Source organism: Pangasianodon hypophthalmus, chromosome 11 (assembly GCF_027358585.1).
Source record: "Pangasianodon hypophthalmus isolate fPanHyp1 chromosome 11, fPanHyp1.pri, whole genome shotgun sequence".
Lineage (NCBI taxonomy): Eukaryota > Metazoa > Chordata > Actinopteri > Siluriformes > Pangasiidae > Pangasianodon > Pangasianodon hypophthalmus.
In genome coordinates this window covers 17,731,388-17,746,544 of record NC_069720.1, presented here as the reverse complement: position 1 = coordinate 17,746,544, position 15,157 = coordinate 17,731,388, and the positions used below count along the sequence as shown (strand labels likewise).

Sequence of the window (15,157 nt, the reverse complement as noted above, 5' to 3'; positions counted from 1 at the left end):
AAATGCAGCTTGTCATGTTACTAAGAAACTGGGAAGCACAAGCTCCTCTGTCCTGAAGACTTTCCTGTGGTGGAAAACTTACTGAATTTTACAAAGCACTGTGTGATGATTTCCCCAGGAGGCGAATGCAACTGCAGACATACTTTGTTAACTAATACACAAACCAAAGAAACTAAGACAAGGCAAGGAAAACTAGCTAAACAAAGACAAGGCAAGGTAAGGCTAGGCAATTTTTGATATTACAGAAGCAAAAACATATTGGTATGAGCGCAAAAAAAAAATCATTTGAATTACTGGAGGCACTATTGTCAAAGCTGGTGTTATAAAATATCAATCAGCACCTTCTGACCAATCAGATTTGAGAATTCAACAGTGCTGTAGTATAACAGATTTCAACAAATGCCATGAGACTATTATAAGTGCGTTTCTAGCGAAAAGTTTTTTTGTCCTGTTCTTGGTGTATGGAAGCCTGTTGATGCAGTGGATAGAGAGTGCTATAAAAAGGCTGGGTATAATCTTCATAACCATTAAAATACAGATAAAATTATAAACATGCTGCTTCATGGATGGTTAGGAATAAAGTAGGAACAGAAAAATATCTTCTGGTTAATGCTGAAATAAAGTGTTGTGGTACTGAAAAACTGCAGAACTCAGAAAGCAGCTTGAAATGATTTCGTCTCAGTCTGCTATGAGTATGGCATAAAGCTTAAGGCATGTCATGCAGGTGAGTTGTGGGCATGTGGAGGAATTAACGGTCTCTCTCCCTCTCACACACACACACACACACACACACACACAAAGCTGTCTGTGCTGCTGCTGGATACAGTCCAAGTCAAAATCTTAGCTTATATCACTGCTCGATCCACTCCCTGCTACTGCATCACACTAGTTTTAATCCACATGCAAACTAGAATGTGGAGAAAGGCAACTCTTGTAAGTCTCTGGTGTGTTTGTGTGAATGCAACAATGCATTATTGTATGCGTCAGTGCCAAATTTAGCTACAACAGTAACAAATCAACATACAGCAGTGTACAATCAGGTTCCTTGTGTGTTACATGCTTTAAAGTGGACATTTACAGGCCAGAGTTCCAAACCACTGTCTGCTCAAGCAGCAAACCTCCCACTCACAACAACAGAACAATCAAGACACTTTGTCTGTGAAGCATTCATTGCAAACAGTTTGCTTGCAAATCTGTGAGCTCTGCTAAGAAAACCCAGCTATTGATGTCTGACTCTGATCCAACAAAATCCTCTACTGGGGAATATGACTGAAAAGACTGAGTTCAGGATGTCAACAAATCAACAGTCTTACCTATGACTGGTTTAGTGCACTTCATCATGATGACCAGACAGCAAAGCAACTCAGGTCCAACAGAAGAATAACAAATACTGTCCAGAGAATGGTAATGTTTACCAAAGCAGTTAGGTTTCTACCATCTTCATCCGTCTCTGTGTCTCAGGATTTCTAGGAGAGCCGGCAGCTGCGCCGGAGTCCTGGCAGGAGACGCATATTTGTGGGAAGTGTCTGAGCGACTCTGGTCACTTTTTCCAGCTCCGGCGTGTTTTCCTCCTGCAGCAACTCAGAAAGCAGAACAAGGCAGAATATCTCCAGGGGCTGTGGCGCAAGACTGCCAAAGATGACCTATCAGCAGTTTAGGAGGGAAAAACGGGCAGAGCACCAGCTTGTCTCCCACTGGAAGAGATGGTTTGGGGGAGGTTCAAAACAACAGCATGGTTTCAGTGAGTTCAGCATATGTGCAAAATTGGGGAGGGGGGGGGGGGGGGGGGGGGGGGGGGTGGAAGGAAAGGTATTTTTTCCCAACAAGATGGAAAGTACAAAGTACAAAGTTCTCCTGGGCTTGGCTGTGTTCCAAATCAAAATCACATGCTGCACACACACCCCCACTCTCTTTGCAGCATGAGTTCTAGCAGCTGCCTTAGAGAACGAGACTGTTTATCATCCTGGGGGAAGTATTTCCCCCAAGCACCGGTCTCTTCGGGTGAGACATTGTGTGAGGACTGAGGCACCTTCCTTCCTATGTACAGTGGGTTTATGTAACAGTGAGATCCAAACAAATACTGAATTGCTTGTCATGTTGACATAGCCACACAATGGATTAGAAAGCCTGGAAGAATGATATATAGATATGTTTCTTAATGAAACACGATAAGGAATTTGATATGAGTGTTTTAATTTTGCCCTTTATTCATATTTGCCATAATGTTTAGATAAGGACCTCAAGACCATATGTGTATCTGTCTATATATTTCTCATTTCTCTCTTATACAATCACAAAACTGAAAATTGTCAGGAACTGAAAAGAAACCAGTGTGACTCACTCCATTTGAGATGGGATGGCTTGTTAATTAGCTGCTGTATTAAACACTTGGCCAACCAACCAGTGACCCAAACAGTAGGATCAGCCTGCTTCACTTTCCTCAGCCTTCACCCCAATATCAGACTTCCCATGTGACAATGCATGTTTGTTTTGGGTTCGTATATAACGCCCAGCCAGGACAATGGGCTGGAAAAAAGAACCCAGGATCCATCCATCAATCATACCCAGCGTGATTGCTTCTTATTCACAGCGCCTTAAAGTAATCAGCAAGGTGCCCAATGTACCACAGGTCACATCTCAACATTGATCTCATTCATGAGAAGTTCACTACAGCTGAGCTAAAAATAGCTCTTTTATGGAACTACCTTCCCAATGAGCAATCTAAACCATTCTCCATTCTGACAGAAACAGCGAAACATGCGAAACAAGAAGTGCAAATCACTTCTTATCACCAAAACACCATTTGCTGTTGTGTAATACATTGAAACTGATGATGATGGGCCACACAAGATTTAAAGTATTCTGCTAAATAACACATCAACTGCATAACTGTGTGTGTTTCTATTTTCCAGGGACTGATTCATGTTTTAACAAGACTATTTTGGATCTATCTGCAGTGCTGACTTTAAGACTCAGGACCACACCAAAACCATTAACTAGACCAAAAAACATTAAAACAGAATTGAATAAATAGCTATTGCACTCGGGTTAGTCATAAAAATTTCAGTAGCATACAACAAAGTCCTATTTGCGCTTGCCATTTGTCTTAATTTGAGCTGGTGTGTCAAAGGAGAAGTCTAAATGTACAAAGGACAAATTCTTAAATGCTGAAACTGAAAAACCACCGGCCTTGTGATATTAATCACATTTGGGGTGGTCATGAGCATAGTATGACTCAACAACTCACGCTTCAGGGGGAACATACCAGCAATATAGAAGCAGGCCAAGCATCTTTTCAAGCCCTTCCCCCACCCAGAAAGGAGCAATACTGTAATTGCACAATAATTTGTGCTATATAATACATGTATGTAAACTACCCATAGAAAAAGCAAAAAAGTTTATATATGTGTCTATTGACTAATCTTATAGAGTGATATTCAGGCATAAATCTTATTCAAATCAGTTTGATTGCCCAATCCCATTCAGTCAAAGGATTTTTTTTTTTTTTCGGGGGACACAACAATCTCACCAGAGCAGTCTTCCTCTAGAGATATAATTATATTCTACAAGGTCTCAGGACCCAGTCATCTGGAACAAGCATGAAATCTAAAGTGTAGGGCATATCACAGAAAGCAAGAGGCAGATTTATACACGAAGTCTATTTAGACATAAACAAGTTACATAGTTATACAGTCCAATTGGGTAACATTTGTGATCAAGTGAGCAGTCCATCAAAGAACAACCATATGTGTCTTTATGAACAGTGTTGTTTGTAGCATGCCTGACCCAGTTCAGCCAGGTGGGTTTGATTATAGGGATTTGATTGGGCTGTTTCTATGACGGTCCCAAAGTGTGTGAACTGACAACATGTGTAGTCCAGACATCACACACAATGAGGGTGGTGCAAAAAAATGATTAGTTGATTACAGAAACATGTCACAAAACCATGGTAGCTCAATGGGTACAGGTAGAATCAGTGAAATTGGTGGAAGTTAGCTGAACCCTCCCTTTAGTTTTCTTTCTGACGTCACACCTACAAAACAAACCGTGTACACATGTGGCCTAGAATAGACTGCCTGCAGCTGGTTGCAGGAGTAAAACGTAAGCTCTATCAACTAATTTTGACATAAATAGCCACTATGTTTGAATTTAAGGATTATAAAAAAACAGTCTTGCCAAGAAGCACAGTTGAAGAAGAAGAGGCAGAAGCCTTTATTTGTCATATATACATTACAGTTTTAACTAGTGATGCATTAGTATCAGGAAGATACTCATAATCATAAAAATGCTTCGATACCAACATCCGTTAACACGTCACTATGTAATGTATGCCTAGTGTATGTTGTTGTGCTGATGACGACAAGAAATGACAATGATGTAACGACGTAATTCATGATTAACAATCAATCCAAAGCAAAGGAAAGAAGAATGCACTGGGACATGCTTGCTTAGTTTCCCCTTTGCTCTCAAGTCAAGCCACCTTGCGCTCATTCTTAATGACCACTCTCACTGATAGTGTTCTGTTCACTCAGGTCGACAGCCCTCGTAATCACTATTAAAGATACTGTTTAAATATCATAACATTTTAAACATAAAATTCAACACAAGCAGTTCATTTCTGGCAGCACAGGGCAACAACCAGCACAAACAGAGCTAAATAAAATGTTCCAAGATGTCCATGATTGCTTAATACTAAGTAGGTTACTCATTTTGATATCAGTATCGGGATTGACGAGTACCAAAAAAAACATGTACTTATACTTGTACTCAGTCTAAAAAATTTTCGATGCATCCCTAGTTCTAACATAGCCTTAGGTTATAACTTAAAACCACCTAGTAGGTGCAATATCTGCTGTAAACAAAACTACTCGAACTTTGAATTCTGTGCATTCAAGGTACATCGTGCACAGAGTAAAAAGTGAAAGTTTGCTGACTCTTACATGCTTTTTATTTTCTTTTTTATTTTGTTAGGATTATAATGATTTCTTTATGTTGGATGTATTTTGTGCCTTTTGATAACTGTTCAAGTTTTGATCTACAATCACTTTATGCACTACTAGTTAGAGTTAGTTAGTTATCTTAAGAGTCTGTGGTGCAACGGAAACACACATCACTTACAAATACACTTAAAAAATGCAAGTCAATCTATTGCTTTGTACTCAGTAACATTCCTCACGTACACACTCTGCAGTGTTTCCAGCATTGCGAAACAAGAGAAAGCACAAAAAAAAATGCAACCGTTCAAAAAAAAGATCTGTAATTTAGTTCTCTGAGGATAGTTATTTCACATCATAATACACGGCCTTGAAGTGGCATTACTTCTGGCTGAGTTATTCTCTGAAAGACAAGCCAGAAATAGCCTACTATGCACTGTCATTTCTGTGTCTGGCAATTCAAGGTTAACGTCAGGCGAGCCATTGATTTTTTCCTGTGATAAATAATGAATTGTTTCATGTGGAAGTTCCAAGATAAAAATGTCATTAGACAGCAGAAAAGGCACAAACATTGACACTCATTTAGAAATTCATATTCTATAAATATGCAAAAGGTAATGCTCCTAAGCCTACACATGCCTCAAGCCTTTCCCCTGTAAACTGGTGTTACATGCTCTGCGTCTGAACATGGGAAAATCGTAAGCTCTTCTACTTTGTAATAACACGTGACTGTCACATGATCTATTCTGACTCCAACAAGATTTGTGTTTCCCCTCCTTCAAAACCTCTTGCAGTAAAAATGAATTTGCTCAAAAGGACTTAAAGTTATAGTCAGTGATTTAACAGAGAGTCAGCTGAAGCTAGCTATTTTGAAACCCAAAATTAAAAAAAAAAAAAAAAAAAATACAGCCGTGTTTGTTAACAACATGATAACACACACTGAGTGGTTAACGCTATCAGAAAATGAAAATGTTTCCAACTGGTAATTACGAGGTCAACAAAAAGTCTGCCAACAAAAATTACACAAATATACCATGTTACCAAAAACAAACACGTTTTAAAAGCTTAATGTGCCTTTAACACAAGCTTTGAAAAAATTCACAATATACTACAGATTTCCTGCTGTGAAATTCGACCTTACTAATCTTTCGATTTACCATACAATGTATATTTCTTCCAGTTCTTGGCTCTCCATCTTCACGCTAAATAAGCAGCCATCTCTATTTCACCTAAACATCTGATCCTCCCCATGTAGTGCAAGCTGTCAACACACATCAGCAACCCAGCACACACCACCACTGAGACAAACCCCTGATGACAACACATCAAAAGCCAGTAATACCTGGGCTGCAGGCTAACAGGAAAGACTTAAAAGAAATACTCCACACCGATAGCATGGACAGAAGAAAAGCTTGGAAGGTGAGGAAGGCATACTTTTCCTGGTGGCAGACTCAGTCTCCTTGCACATGGTCAGAAAACGGTGATAGGACTCCATCTCCCCAGCCGAGATGCGCACAACTGAGTACGATGCCCACCGTGTGTGTTTCCCGCATGCTGAGCACCTAGCTGGGATGGTCTGGTAGTGCAGAGTGGTATCCATACTGCAAAAACTATCCTTCCTGTCTGTGTGTGTGTGAGGCAGCCTGTGTAAGCTGTGGCCGGTTTAAGCAAGGTCAGCTCAGAGCACAAGGATCAGAGCCGAGAGGTCACTCACACAGGCTTAAGCTGTTAATTCCTGCTGTTTCCCTCCTGCACAGGCTTCATTTACTGCACTCTCCTCTACCTGACAGTGCTCTCTTTCACTACCCAGAATCCAGCATCCAGCACACACACACACCCACACACACACACTGTCCTTGAATCTCCTTACTGCTGCACTGATTCATGTTCTTTGCAGTAGAATAATGCAATACTTGCTTAGTGAGGTGTGTTATGTAAAAAAATACAATGTGGTGTGCTGTAATAGTAAACTTTTTTAGTTACGTTTAAAACTATGTACGTTGTGGAACATCTGCCAAACAAGTTATTTCCTGTTATCACTTATGATAAAGCGTCTATAAACAGTCACTTTCGTGTTACAGAGAAACAGCGAAGCGCTCCATCCTGAAGACTTTCCTGTGGTGGAAAACTTAAAGCACCAGCTTTAACTCTGACAGCTGTGAAGTGCTGATACTGCAGACTCCTTGCATAAATGTTAACTAAATATCTCCTTACAGAAACCTTCATCATATCAGCAGTTATACATTTTACTTTCGTAAATAACATGATTTTCCTTCTGGTTATTATTAGATTTAAATTATGTGAGTGTGCTCCATGTGAATTAGTTGAGCCAGGCTGTTTATAAATAATTAATCAACACCTTCAATCCACTCTGATTCCAAAATTCAACACTGATGTGGTATAGATTAATACTGTACATATTTTCATTAAGTGATATCACAATGCGGTTGGAAGTTATGTAAATAAGCATCATTATCAATTTCAGATGCTTCAGATGAAACATTCTGTTGGTCATCATAGCATTTACATGATCCAACAAATGGGAATCATTTTAATTAAAATAATGCTGATCTTTAAAGCAGCACTGCACTGTTTTGATACTCATTTCCTATCTAGCACATCTGTATCATATGTGTCATTACCACAGACATGTTTCCCTGTATTGAGAAAAAAACCTGTTTACACAAAACCCAGGTCTACTGGAAGTTGTATTTCAGTATATCAACTTACCCTTTTTAACTGGAGTTACTCATCCATTCTGAAATAAATCATACAAAATACTCCAAAAAACCCAATCCTTGCTAACACAATAAACATACTGTGTTATTTATATCCCTAGACGCTCTGGACTTTGAGACAGTGCTGACACAATAATTCTTGGCATCTGTTTCAGGCCAAGTTACTCTGTGTGTTGAGGGTTAAGCATACAGAGCTCTTTATCCCCAGCATCACCTGGAAAATCCACCCAACACTGACCCACTGCATCCATAATACAGCTCAGGGCAATCTGGCTGGCTCCACAGACATGCCACTCACTCTGATGTCTGCACAGGCCACACAGTGTGTGTCATATATAGAGAGAATATAGAGCCTGATGAAAGTGTAATGACCCAGACTTACACATTATGGAGCCCATCATGAAGAATGATCCGGGCCGTGAGGCAGTCGACTGCCCTCTCCTTGTCTCGCTATCTGTCTTTCCAATGAGACGCCAAGATGTTGTGTGTCTCTTTCTGAAGACGTGGAACAAACTGGCATGCTTCTCACAAATATCCTCAACAATGCCAGAAGCCTTGGGGGCGTCCCCCTTCCTCTCCCACCCTACGAGACATTCATCATAGTGAGGGGCGTTTCTGGTTATAGACCGTCAGAGGGAGCTTCACACAAACAGGGGCTGCTCCTTTCCGCTCTCCATCTCACACACATTATCTCTATGGCATACACACACACACACACACACCACAAGGATTTACACCACTAGGAATCCTCTCTTTTCCCCAAGCACACTATGGCACAGAGCAATGTTCATCCTAAACTTCAATGTCCGACAAACACTTTTCAAGTGGAAAGATTTTTATATTTTTAATGAAAGTAATACATATTATAATTGGAAAATAGCACAACAGTATCCTCAAGGTGTGAGACAAGATTAGAGGTTCACAAGTTCATATTTCCCTGTTAAACCAACACGAGCATTCCTCAGCATGGAAACCTTGCAAACCATAAAAGCTGGTGCTGTTTTCTTTCGCCCTGCTGTCTCTGAAGAAAATCATGGTTCTAACAGTGCTCTAAGAGGAAAAGCCTTCAGTGTTCATAGCATCTCTGAGAGTCCACTACATTATAGTCTATATTTATCTCACTATACATGTAAAGTGAGATAAATATAGACACTTGGTTGGATATAATAAATAATCAGCCTGTTGTGATTAACTTAAAGGCCACAGCTAAACTTATTCTTTTTAATGAGGATATTATATAAAGTTATACTACATGCATGCATGGAAACATGCAATACAAAACACACAACTTATTAAAAGCAGAAACCAATGCCACCACAAACTTAATGTAAGGCACATCTGTAGTGGACAGAAATAAGGAATTTTATTTACTCAAAATAGGATTATATGTCATATATGGAGATACATGGTGAGATGTATCCGTCCGCCTATAATCCATTGAAATCGGTCTAATGGGATCTTTTAAGAAAATGGACAGTTAGTGGTGAATGAGTCTTCTAAATGTAAGCAATCTTACAATCACAAAATCATTTTGTATGATTGTAAAATATGTAAAATAATATGCTTGATGCATATTCAAAATTCAAAATAACAAATGGCATTATAAAACATTTAGTGTGTTGAGTCTCAGATATTCCTACATTATCATGAGTAACACAAATGATCAAATAGTAGATTATAGGATATTAATAGCATGGAAAAAAATAGTATCAGCTCAAAAGTTTGCATTTCCTTTTCTGAATGTGATAAAACAAAAAAATTGTCTTTTTGTCTTTAAAACTACTTCCAACCAATTCTGTAACCTTTGAACAGCTATTGGATTCTTTCAGTTGTAAATTTTACTACAAAAAATTAAGCCTACTCTCATAGCTCCAGGGTCCCCGGTTCAATCCTGAGCTCAGGTTACTCTCTGTGTGGACTTTCACACTTTAGTAGGTGGATTGGAGACTCTGAATGGCCCGTAGGTATGAATGTGTGTGTGAATGTGTGGGTGCGTGCTGGCCTGTGGTAGCATCGCTTTCGGGATGTATTCCCACCTCACGCCCATAGGCTCCGGATCCACCCTGACTCTGGCCAGGATAAAGCAACTACAAAAGATAAAAAATTTATTATAAAATATTTTCCACCATTAAACCGTAGGGGGTGGGGGTACAAATATTCGCACTCAACTGTATGACCTTACTTGGCAGACCCTGAATAATCACTTTTACCATAGAGACACGTAAACAGGAAGGAGGAGCTTAATAAAAGCAACACTGTCATGTCTAGAGTGTGTACTTCCTCTGCTTCTTCCCCTTCAAAACAATCTTCAGTGGAGTATACCCACCCATGCTTCCAGTTTCCTAAACCATGAGTTTGTTGCTAATTTCTGTGTACAAACAGCAGTTCACTCACGTAGTTTTAAAGTTTCAAAACAGCTATTTGCTAGCTATCACATAACACCAACACAAACATAACACCAACAACAGAGCAGACTCTGCAAGCAAAGTAATGCAACACACACATTATTTATTTAAAAGCACTCAACAGCACTGTGGTCACTATACGGGAGGTAAAGGTCACAGCTACCAAATGTACTCAGAAGTTCAAACTGAGTTTTACAAAGACATTGTTTTCTTTTTTTCTTTTTTCCCCAGCTGTTTTGAATGAATATGCACTCAAACACAATGTGGCCTACTGACCTAAGAAAGAGGAAACAGTATGAAATGTTTACGTTATAGCATGAAGCGTGAGATGAGGAATGCTGTCCCACAGGTACAGTAGTGCAGCCTGCCTCAACACGAAAAATGCAACCATAAGCAGCAGTCTGCACAATAACAATACAATACAAAATAACAGGTTTTCCAGTTTACCATCAGTTGGAAAGGAAAAAGAACGATGACGATTAAAGGCCATAGATCCCATTGAGCATCAGTGCTGTATTTGAGTTTTTGTTTCAAGATAAACACAGTACTGATAGGATATCAGTTGACAAGAAGTAAGGAAGGAAGTTTTGACGTAATATTGGTGATGGGCTTCCAACACACAGAGGATGAGGGAAGGAAGTCCAGTGACCTTCCTATTGTTCACCTTTTTACATTTGCACTGGAACCGGGGTTGTGTTTTTTTTTTGTTTTTTTTGTAATCTATGTCTCAGCTAAGCACTCAGCTTGATTGTGTGAGTTTGGATGTGGGATCACATTTAGGATCAGTCCACACAACGCCCATAGACAGGTTCCTGAGTTTATAACAGCTATTGTTCCAGCATACAGTAGTCCTGGACAAAGCAACTCATTTTCAGTGGTGAAAACATCCTTTCCCAAGAAGCTGAACTATTGGATGAAAGTAATGATGGGAGAATGTTGAAATGTTGATAACAGCTGTGAACATTTCATACAATCATCTGGGAATTCATACAGTCGAGTTCAAACGTTTGTATATGCCATAGCATCTGAGTGTTAAAGAATAGAAATACACCTCAATTTAACTACAAAATATCAAACCACAAAATCAACAAAAATAGGTTGAAAAGAATGGTGTAAATAGCTTCTTACACAAAAAATTTAGAATTCCTGTAAAATTCATCAAAAAGTGTTTATGCAAGTATACACACAAAGTGTACACAATGAAGCTTAATAAATACCAGTTGTCTGTAACTGTCCTACACATAGATACAGATAGAATACAGACACGCCCACAATTAACCATATATGGTAGACATGGTTTGAAAGGGTACCTTAAAAAAGGACTTGGACATGCACAGGTAGCACGGCTATGGCATTTGTGCGCCTTGTTTCCCTCTCTAAATTAAGTCCCAGCTGACTGGCACAAACTTATCAGTATTAGTTTTGGGAATCTCTATCCACTGATAACTCAGAGAGTTCAGCAAAATAATTCAGTCTGGTTCCTGAAAACACTCTATGTCCAACAATGTGAGAAAGGCCATGCTGCATGGCTTTTGTTGGATAAATCCTACACTTTGCATTGGAATGTTCGTACGCCCAATATACACAAAGGTCCATGTGTAAACATACTGTTGAAAAATGAGGGCCTAGGTTTTGTGGCTTCATTAAATAAAAGAAGGGTGTTTTTAAAGGGACTGTGTATAAACTGCCTTTTTTCTGTGTTTAAACTCGCATTAATGAATGTCACATCTCTGTCAGCTTGTGGGACTTGGACAGATGTGAGCCATGTCTGCCATGCCCAGTCATTAACTACATTCTCCTTAGCAGAGCCCTTTGCAATTTTCCATGAGCCTTTCTAAATATCCTTTCTGTGTTAGTTTTCCTTAAGCAGCGATGGCTAAATAGCCAAATTTTCCATTATTTTACAGACTAAAAGTTATGACTGGGCCTGTGACTGTGATCAAATATCTTTTTTCACATTCTCAAATGACATTAAAGGACCAATACTGTGAAAATGAACTTTTTCTGTTTTAATGTGTTTTAGACTATAAGTAGGTGTAGCAACACTGAGGAAGTATGAGATATGTAACTATATTTACACCCTGTTCCCAGTGAACATCACAGAAGAGATTTATTTTTAAAAAACTCATTGGTCCATGACATACAGGGTCATACAATATCACAGCCGAAGGCGACCCCACCATATAAAGTAACAGCTAGTGGTGCACTAGTTTCATGTCCTATTTAGTACACTAGTATGTGATTTGAGAAGATACACACAGCTATCTCATTAGCCTGAGTGATACGATAAAGTCAAAATGATGAGTGAAAAAAAAAACTGAAGAAAAAAAAAGTATCATTCCTGCTGAATCTTCTAAACTGGTCTTCAAACTTCTCATACTTGCAGAACAGAGTTGAAAACAGCATCAAGAAATCACACCCTAGCAAGTGACTTAGCTTATAACTTACAGAGTTAGGAATCAGAAACAGCTTACAAAAAGACGTCTGCCTCTATTCACATTCAAAATGCTTCTCCTTTCATTAAGAAGGCTATTAGCAAGCTAATGAATATTTTAATGAACACTGGAGAACTGCTATAAGCATTAGTGCTAGTTGTAGAGTCACTAAAAGTAAAATCAGAGGAAAATCACTTCACATGTTTACAGAAAAACGAGTCTATATACATATATATACAGTATATATGTATGTATATATACTGTATGTATATATATATATATATATATATATATATATATATATATATATATATATATATATATACACACACACACACACACACACACTGATAAATAGCATTTATGTAGTCACCACAAGTGAATCACATGAATGACATCAGTGGCCACAGTATGCTGCGTCATGTTCTTTTTTCAGTAATATGAAATATTTATGAGCTCATAGATATAAGCCATACATTACTCAATAATTCTTAGTAAGTCTTAATGATTCACAGTGAGGTGATGTCATCAGGGACCAAGCAGAAAGCTGATTGGCTCAGGATTAAGTCTCTCCCAGTGTGTCATTCAGTTACAGCAACGAGCGGTAACACCTCTGACTCTGATGCCTTTTCCCGCTCTGGATCTTTTAATATGAAAACAATGGCCCAATGCATCAGGGTGACACATAAAAACACTGATAATTGCTCCCCATTTCCACTAAGATAAAACTATATGACCATTTCATATGAAATTTAATCTTATTGTATTATTACAATGCCGAAGACCACGTAAGAAGACTTCCAGTTATGAATTATGTCATATTTACAGGCCAAGGTCAAAATACAGTCATAATGCAGTGGTAACCATTTAAGCTGCTCAGAGATAATCATTAAACACAGATTAATGGGTATATTGTTTAAGCTTAACGGTCGTTTAGAAACCGGTGTCCATCTTAAACCTCAGCTGGAGCAGTAATTGGGATCCCCTTGTGTGCTGTGAGGAGGAAGGTGGAGGCGTTTTAGAGGTTATATGGTGCCATGAATCAATGAGGATAGCTGTGCAGGCCTGGCTCAGTTTCTATGGCAACGTGTAGCCTGTCCCATGAGGCCTGCCTCAGCACCAGCGCGTCTCGTATGAGCAGGAGGAGGAGGAGGAGAAGGCTCTCAACAGAAGCATGGCACAATAACCTACTTCCCTATCTGTGTGTTATGGTATATTGTTCATTCACTACAGAAAAGGGAAAATTTGTTTTTTAAACAGATTGTAACCCATAAGTGCCAGATAACCGAGCTCATGGAAAGCAATTAAGAAGACAGAGAAATCTAATTATTTAAGAAATTGGAAAATATTTTTGCATGCTCTGTCATGCCACACCATCAGTGCTACATCACAAATTAAAGACCTCATTTTATGCAAATACAAATAAATCTACTTATAGATATTTGAAACTCCTCAAAATCAAGCTGATGCACTACTACATGCAATTTAAACTGCATGATATTTACCTAAAGCAAGCATGCAGGAATCCAAAGCATATAATCTGCAACCGAGGATGATATGATGTAATGATGCTTATCTCGTTACCACACCACCACACCCCTTCATCACTCCTACTGCAAATCTAAAGGAAGCGAGAACTCACCAACATGGGTGATAACGCAGCCCACGCGCTCCTGGAACTCCTGCACAGACATCTCTTCCTCCTCCAGCCAGCAGAGCATCTCAGGGCAGCCTCACTCACCTCTCCTCTCCTCTTCTTTCCTTTCCTCTCCTCTCTTCTCCTGCTGCACTACAGGGCTCTCTCTCCTCCTCTCACACAGAGCAGCAGGCAGCCACTCCCAGCCTGTCAAACACCTCTCAAGCAAAAGAAAGCAGCTGATCCTAGAAGAGTAAATCCTAGAAGAGGCTACAATGAAAAAGCAGCAGACAGTGGGACTAGTGATGTTAATTATTCATCATGTGCGTCCACATGTAAATGATGTTCAGGAGGACTTTGAGCGGCTCTTAGAGCCGGTGCCGTGAGTCAGATGCTGGGAAACAAATCACAGAAGAGATACCTGCCTTCAGGGAGACAGGAGGCTCCATGCATCCTAGATAGAAAACATGGAGGAATGGATTTACTGGATTGGAGCTGGATCATTAAACACTGAAAGAGCATATTGAATGTGTATGCAGATCAATGAAAAATAATTTCAGTGTAAATACATTGCTAAAGAAAAACAAATTTACACATAATGTATATTATTATGAATACCTTAATTTTTGATTATTTTGAACTAACATATTGCTTAATACTGGTTAGCATGTTTGCCTCGCACCTCTAGGGTTGGGGGTTCGATTCCTGCCTCCGCTCTGTGTGTATGGAGTTTGCATGTTCTCCCCATACTTCGGGGGTTTCCTCCAGGTACTCAGGTTTCCTCCCCCAGTCCAAAGACAAGTAGGCTGATTGGCATTTCTAAATTGTCCGTAGTGTGTGAATGGGTTTGTGAGTGTGTGTGTGTGTGTGCTCTGCGATGGGTTGGCACCCCGTCCAGGGTGTCCCCCGCCTTGTGCCCCAAGTCCCCTGGGATAGGCTCCAGATTATCCCATGACCCTGAGCAGGATAGGATGGATGGATATTGCTAACTACATGTAGAATTGTATCC

The 15,157-nt window shown here is 39.5% G+C and overlaps 1 protein-coding gene across 13 annotated transcripts in view; it reads right to left on the bottom strand.

Moving 5' to 3' along the window:
- mcf2l2 (MCF.2 cell line derived transforming sequence-like 2) overlaps positions 1 to 14,547 on the bottom strand; it is a 79,398-nt gene extending 64,851 nt beyond the window's left edge. For 6 of the 13 annotated variants that reach the window (XR_003403373.3, XR_008302819.1, XR_008302820.1 and 3 more), the window contains exon 1: positions 14,155 to 14,546. Coding sequence is in view for 8 of the 13 variants with exons in the window: in XM_026924661.3 (XP_026780462.2) it covers positions 14,155 to 14,233 (79 nt within the window). In the remaining 5 variants the exon portion in view is untranslated. Of the gene's footprint in view, positions 1 to 1,313; positions 1,715 to 7,664; positions 7,873 to 8,054; positions 8,285 to 14,154 lie in introns of those variants that run through there. The other 7 variants (XM_026924621.3, XM_034308483.2, XM_026924630.3 and 4 more) reach the window with 5 other exon arrangements.
- Positions 14,548 to 15,157: the final 610 nt, after the last annotated feature.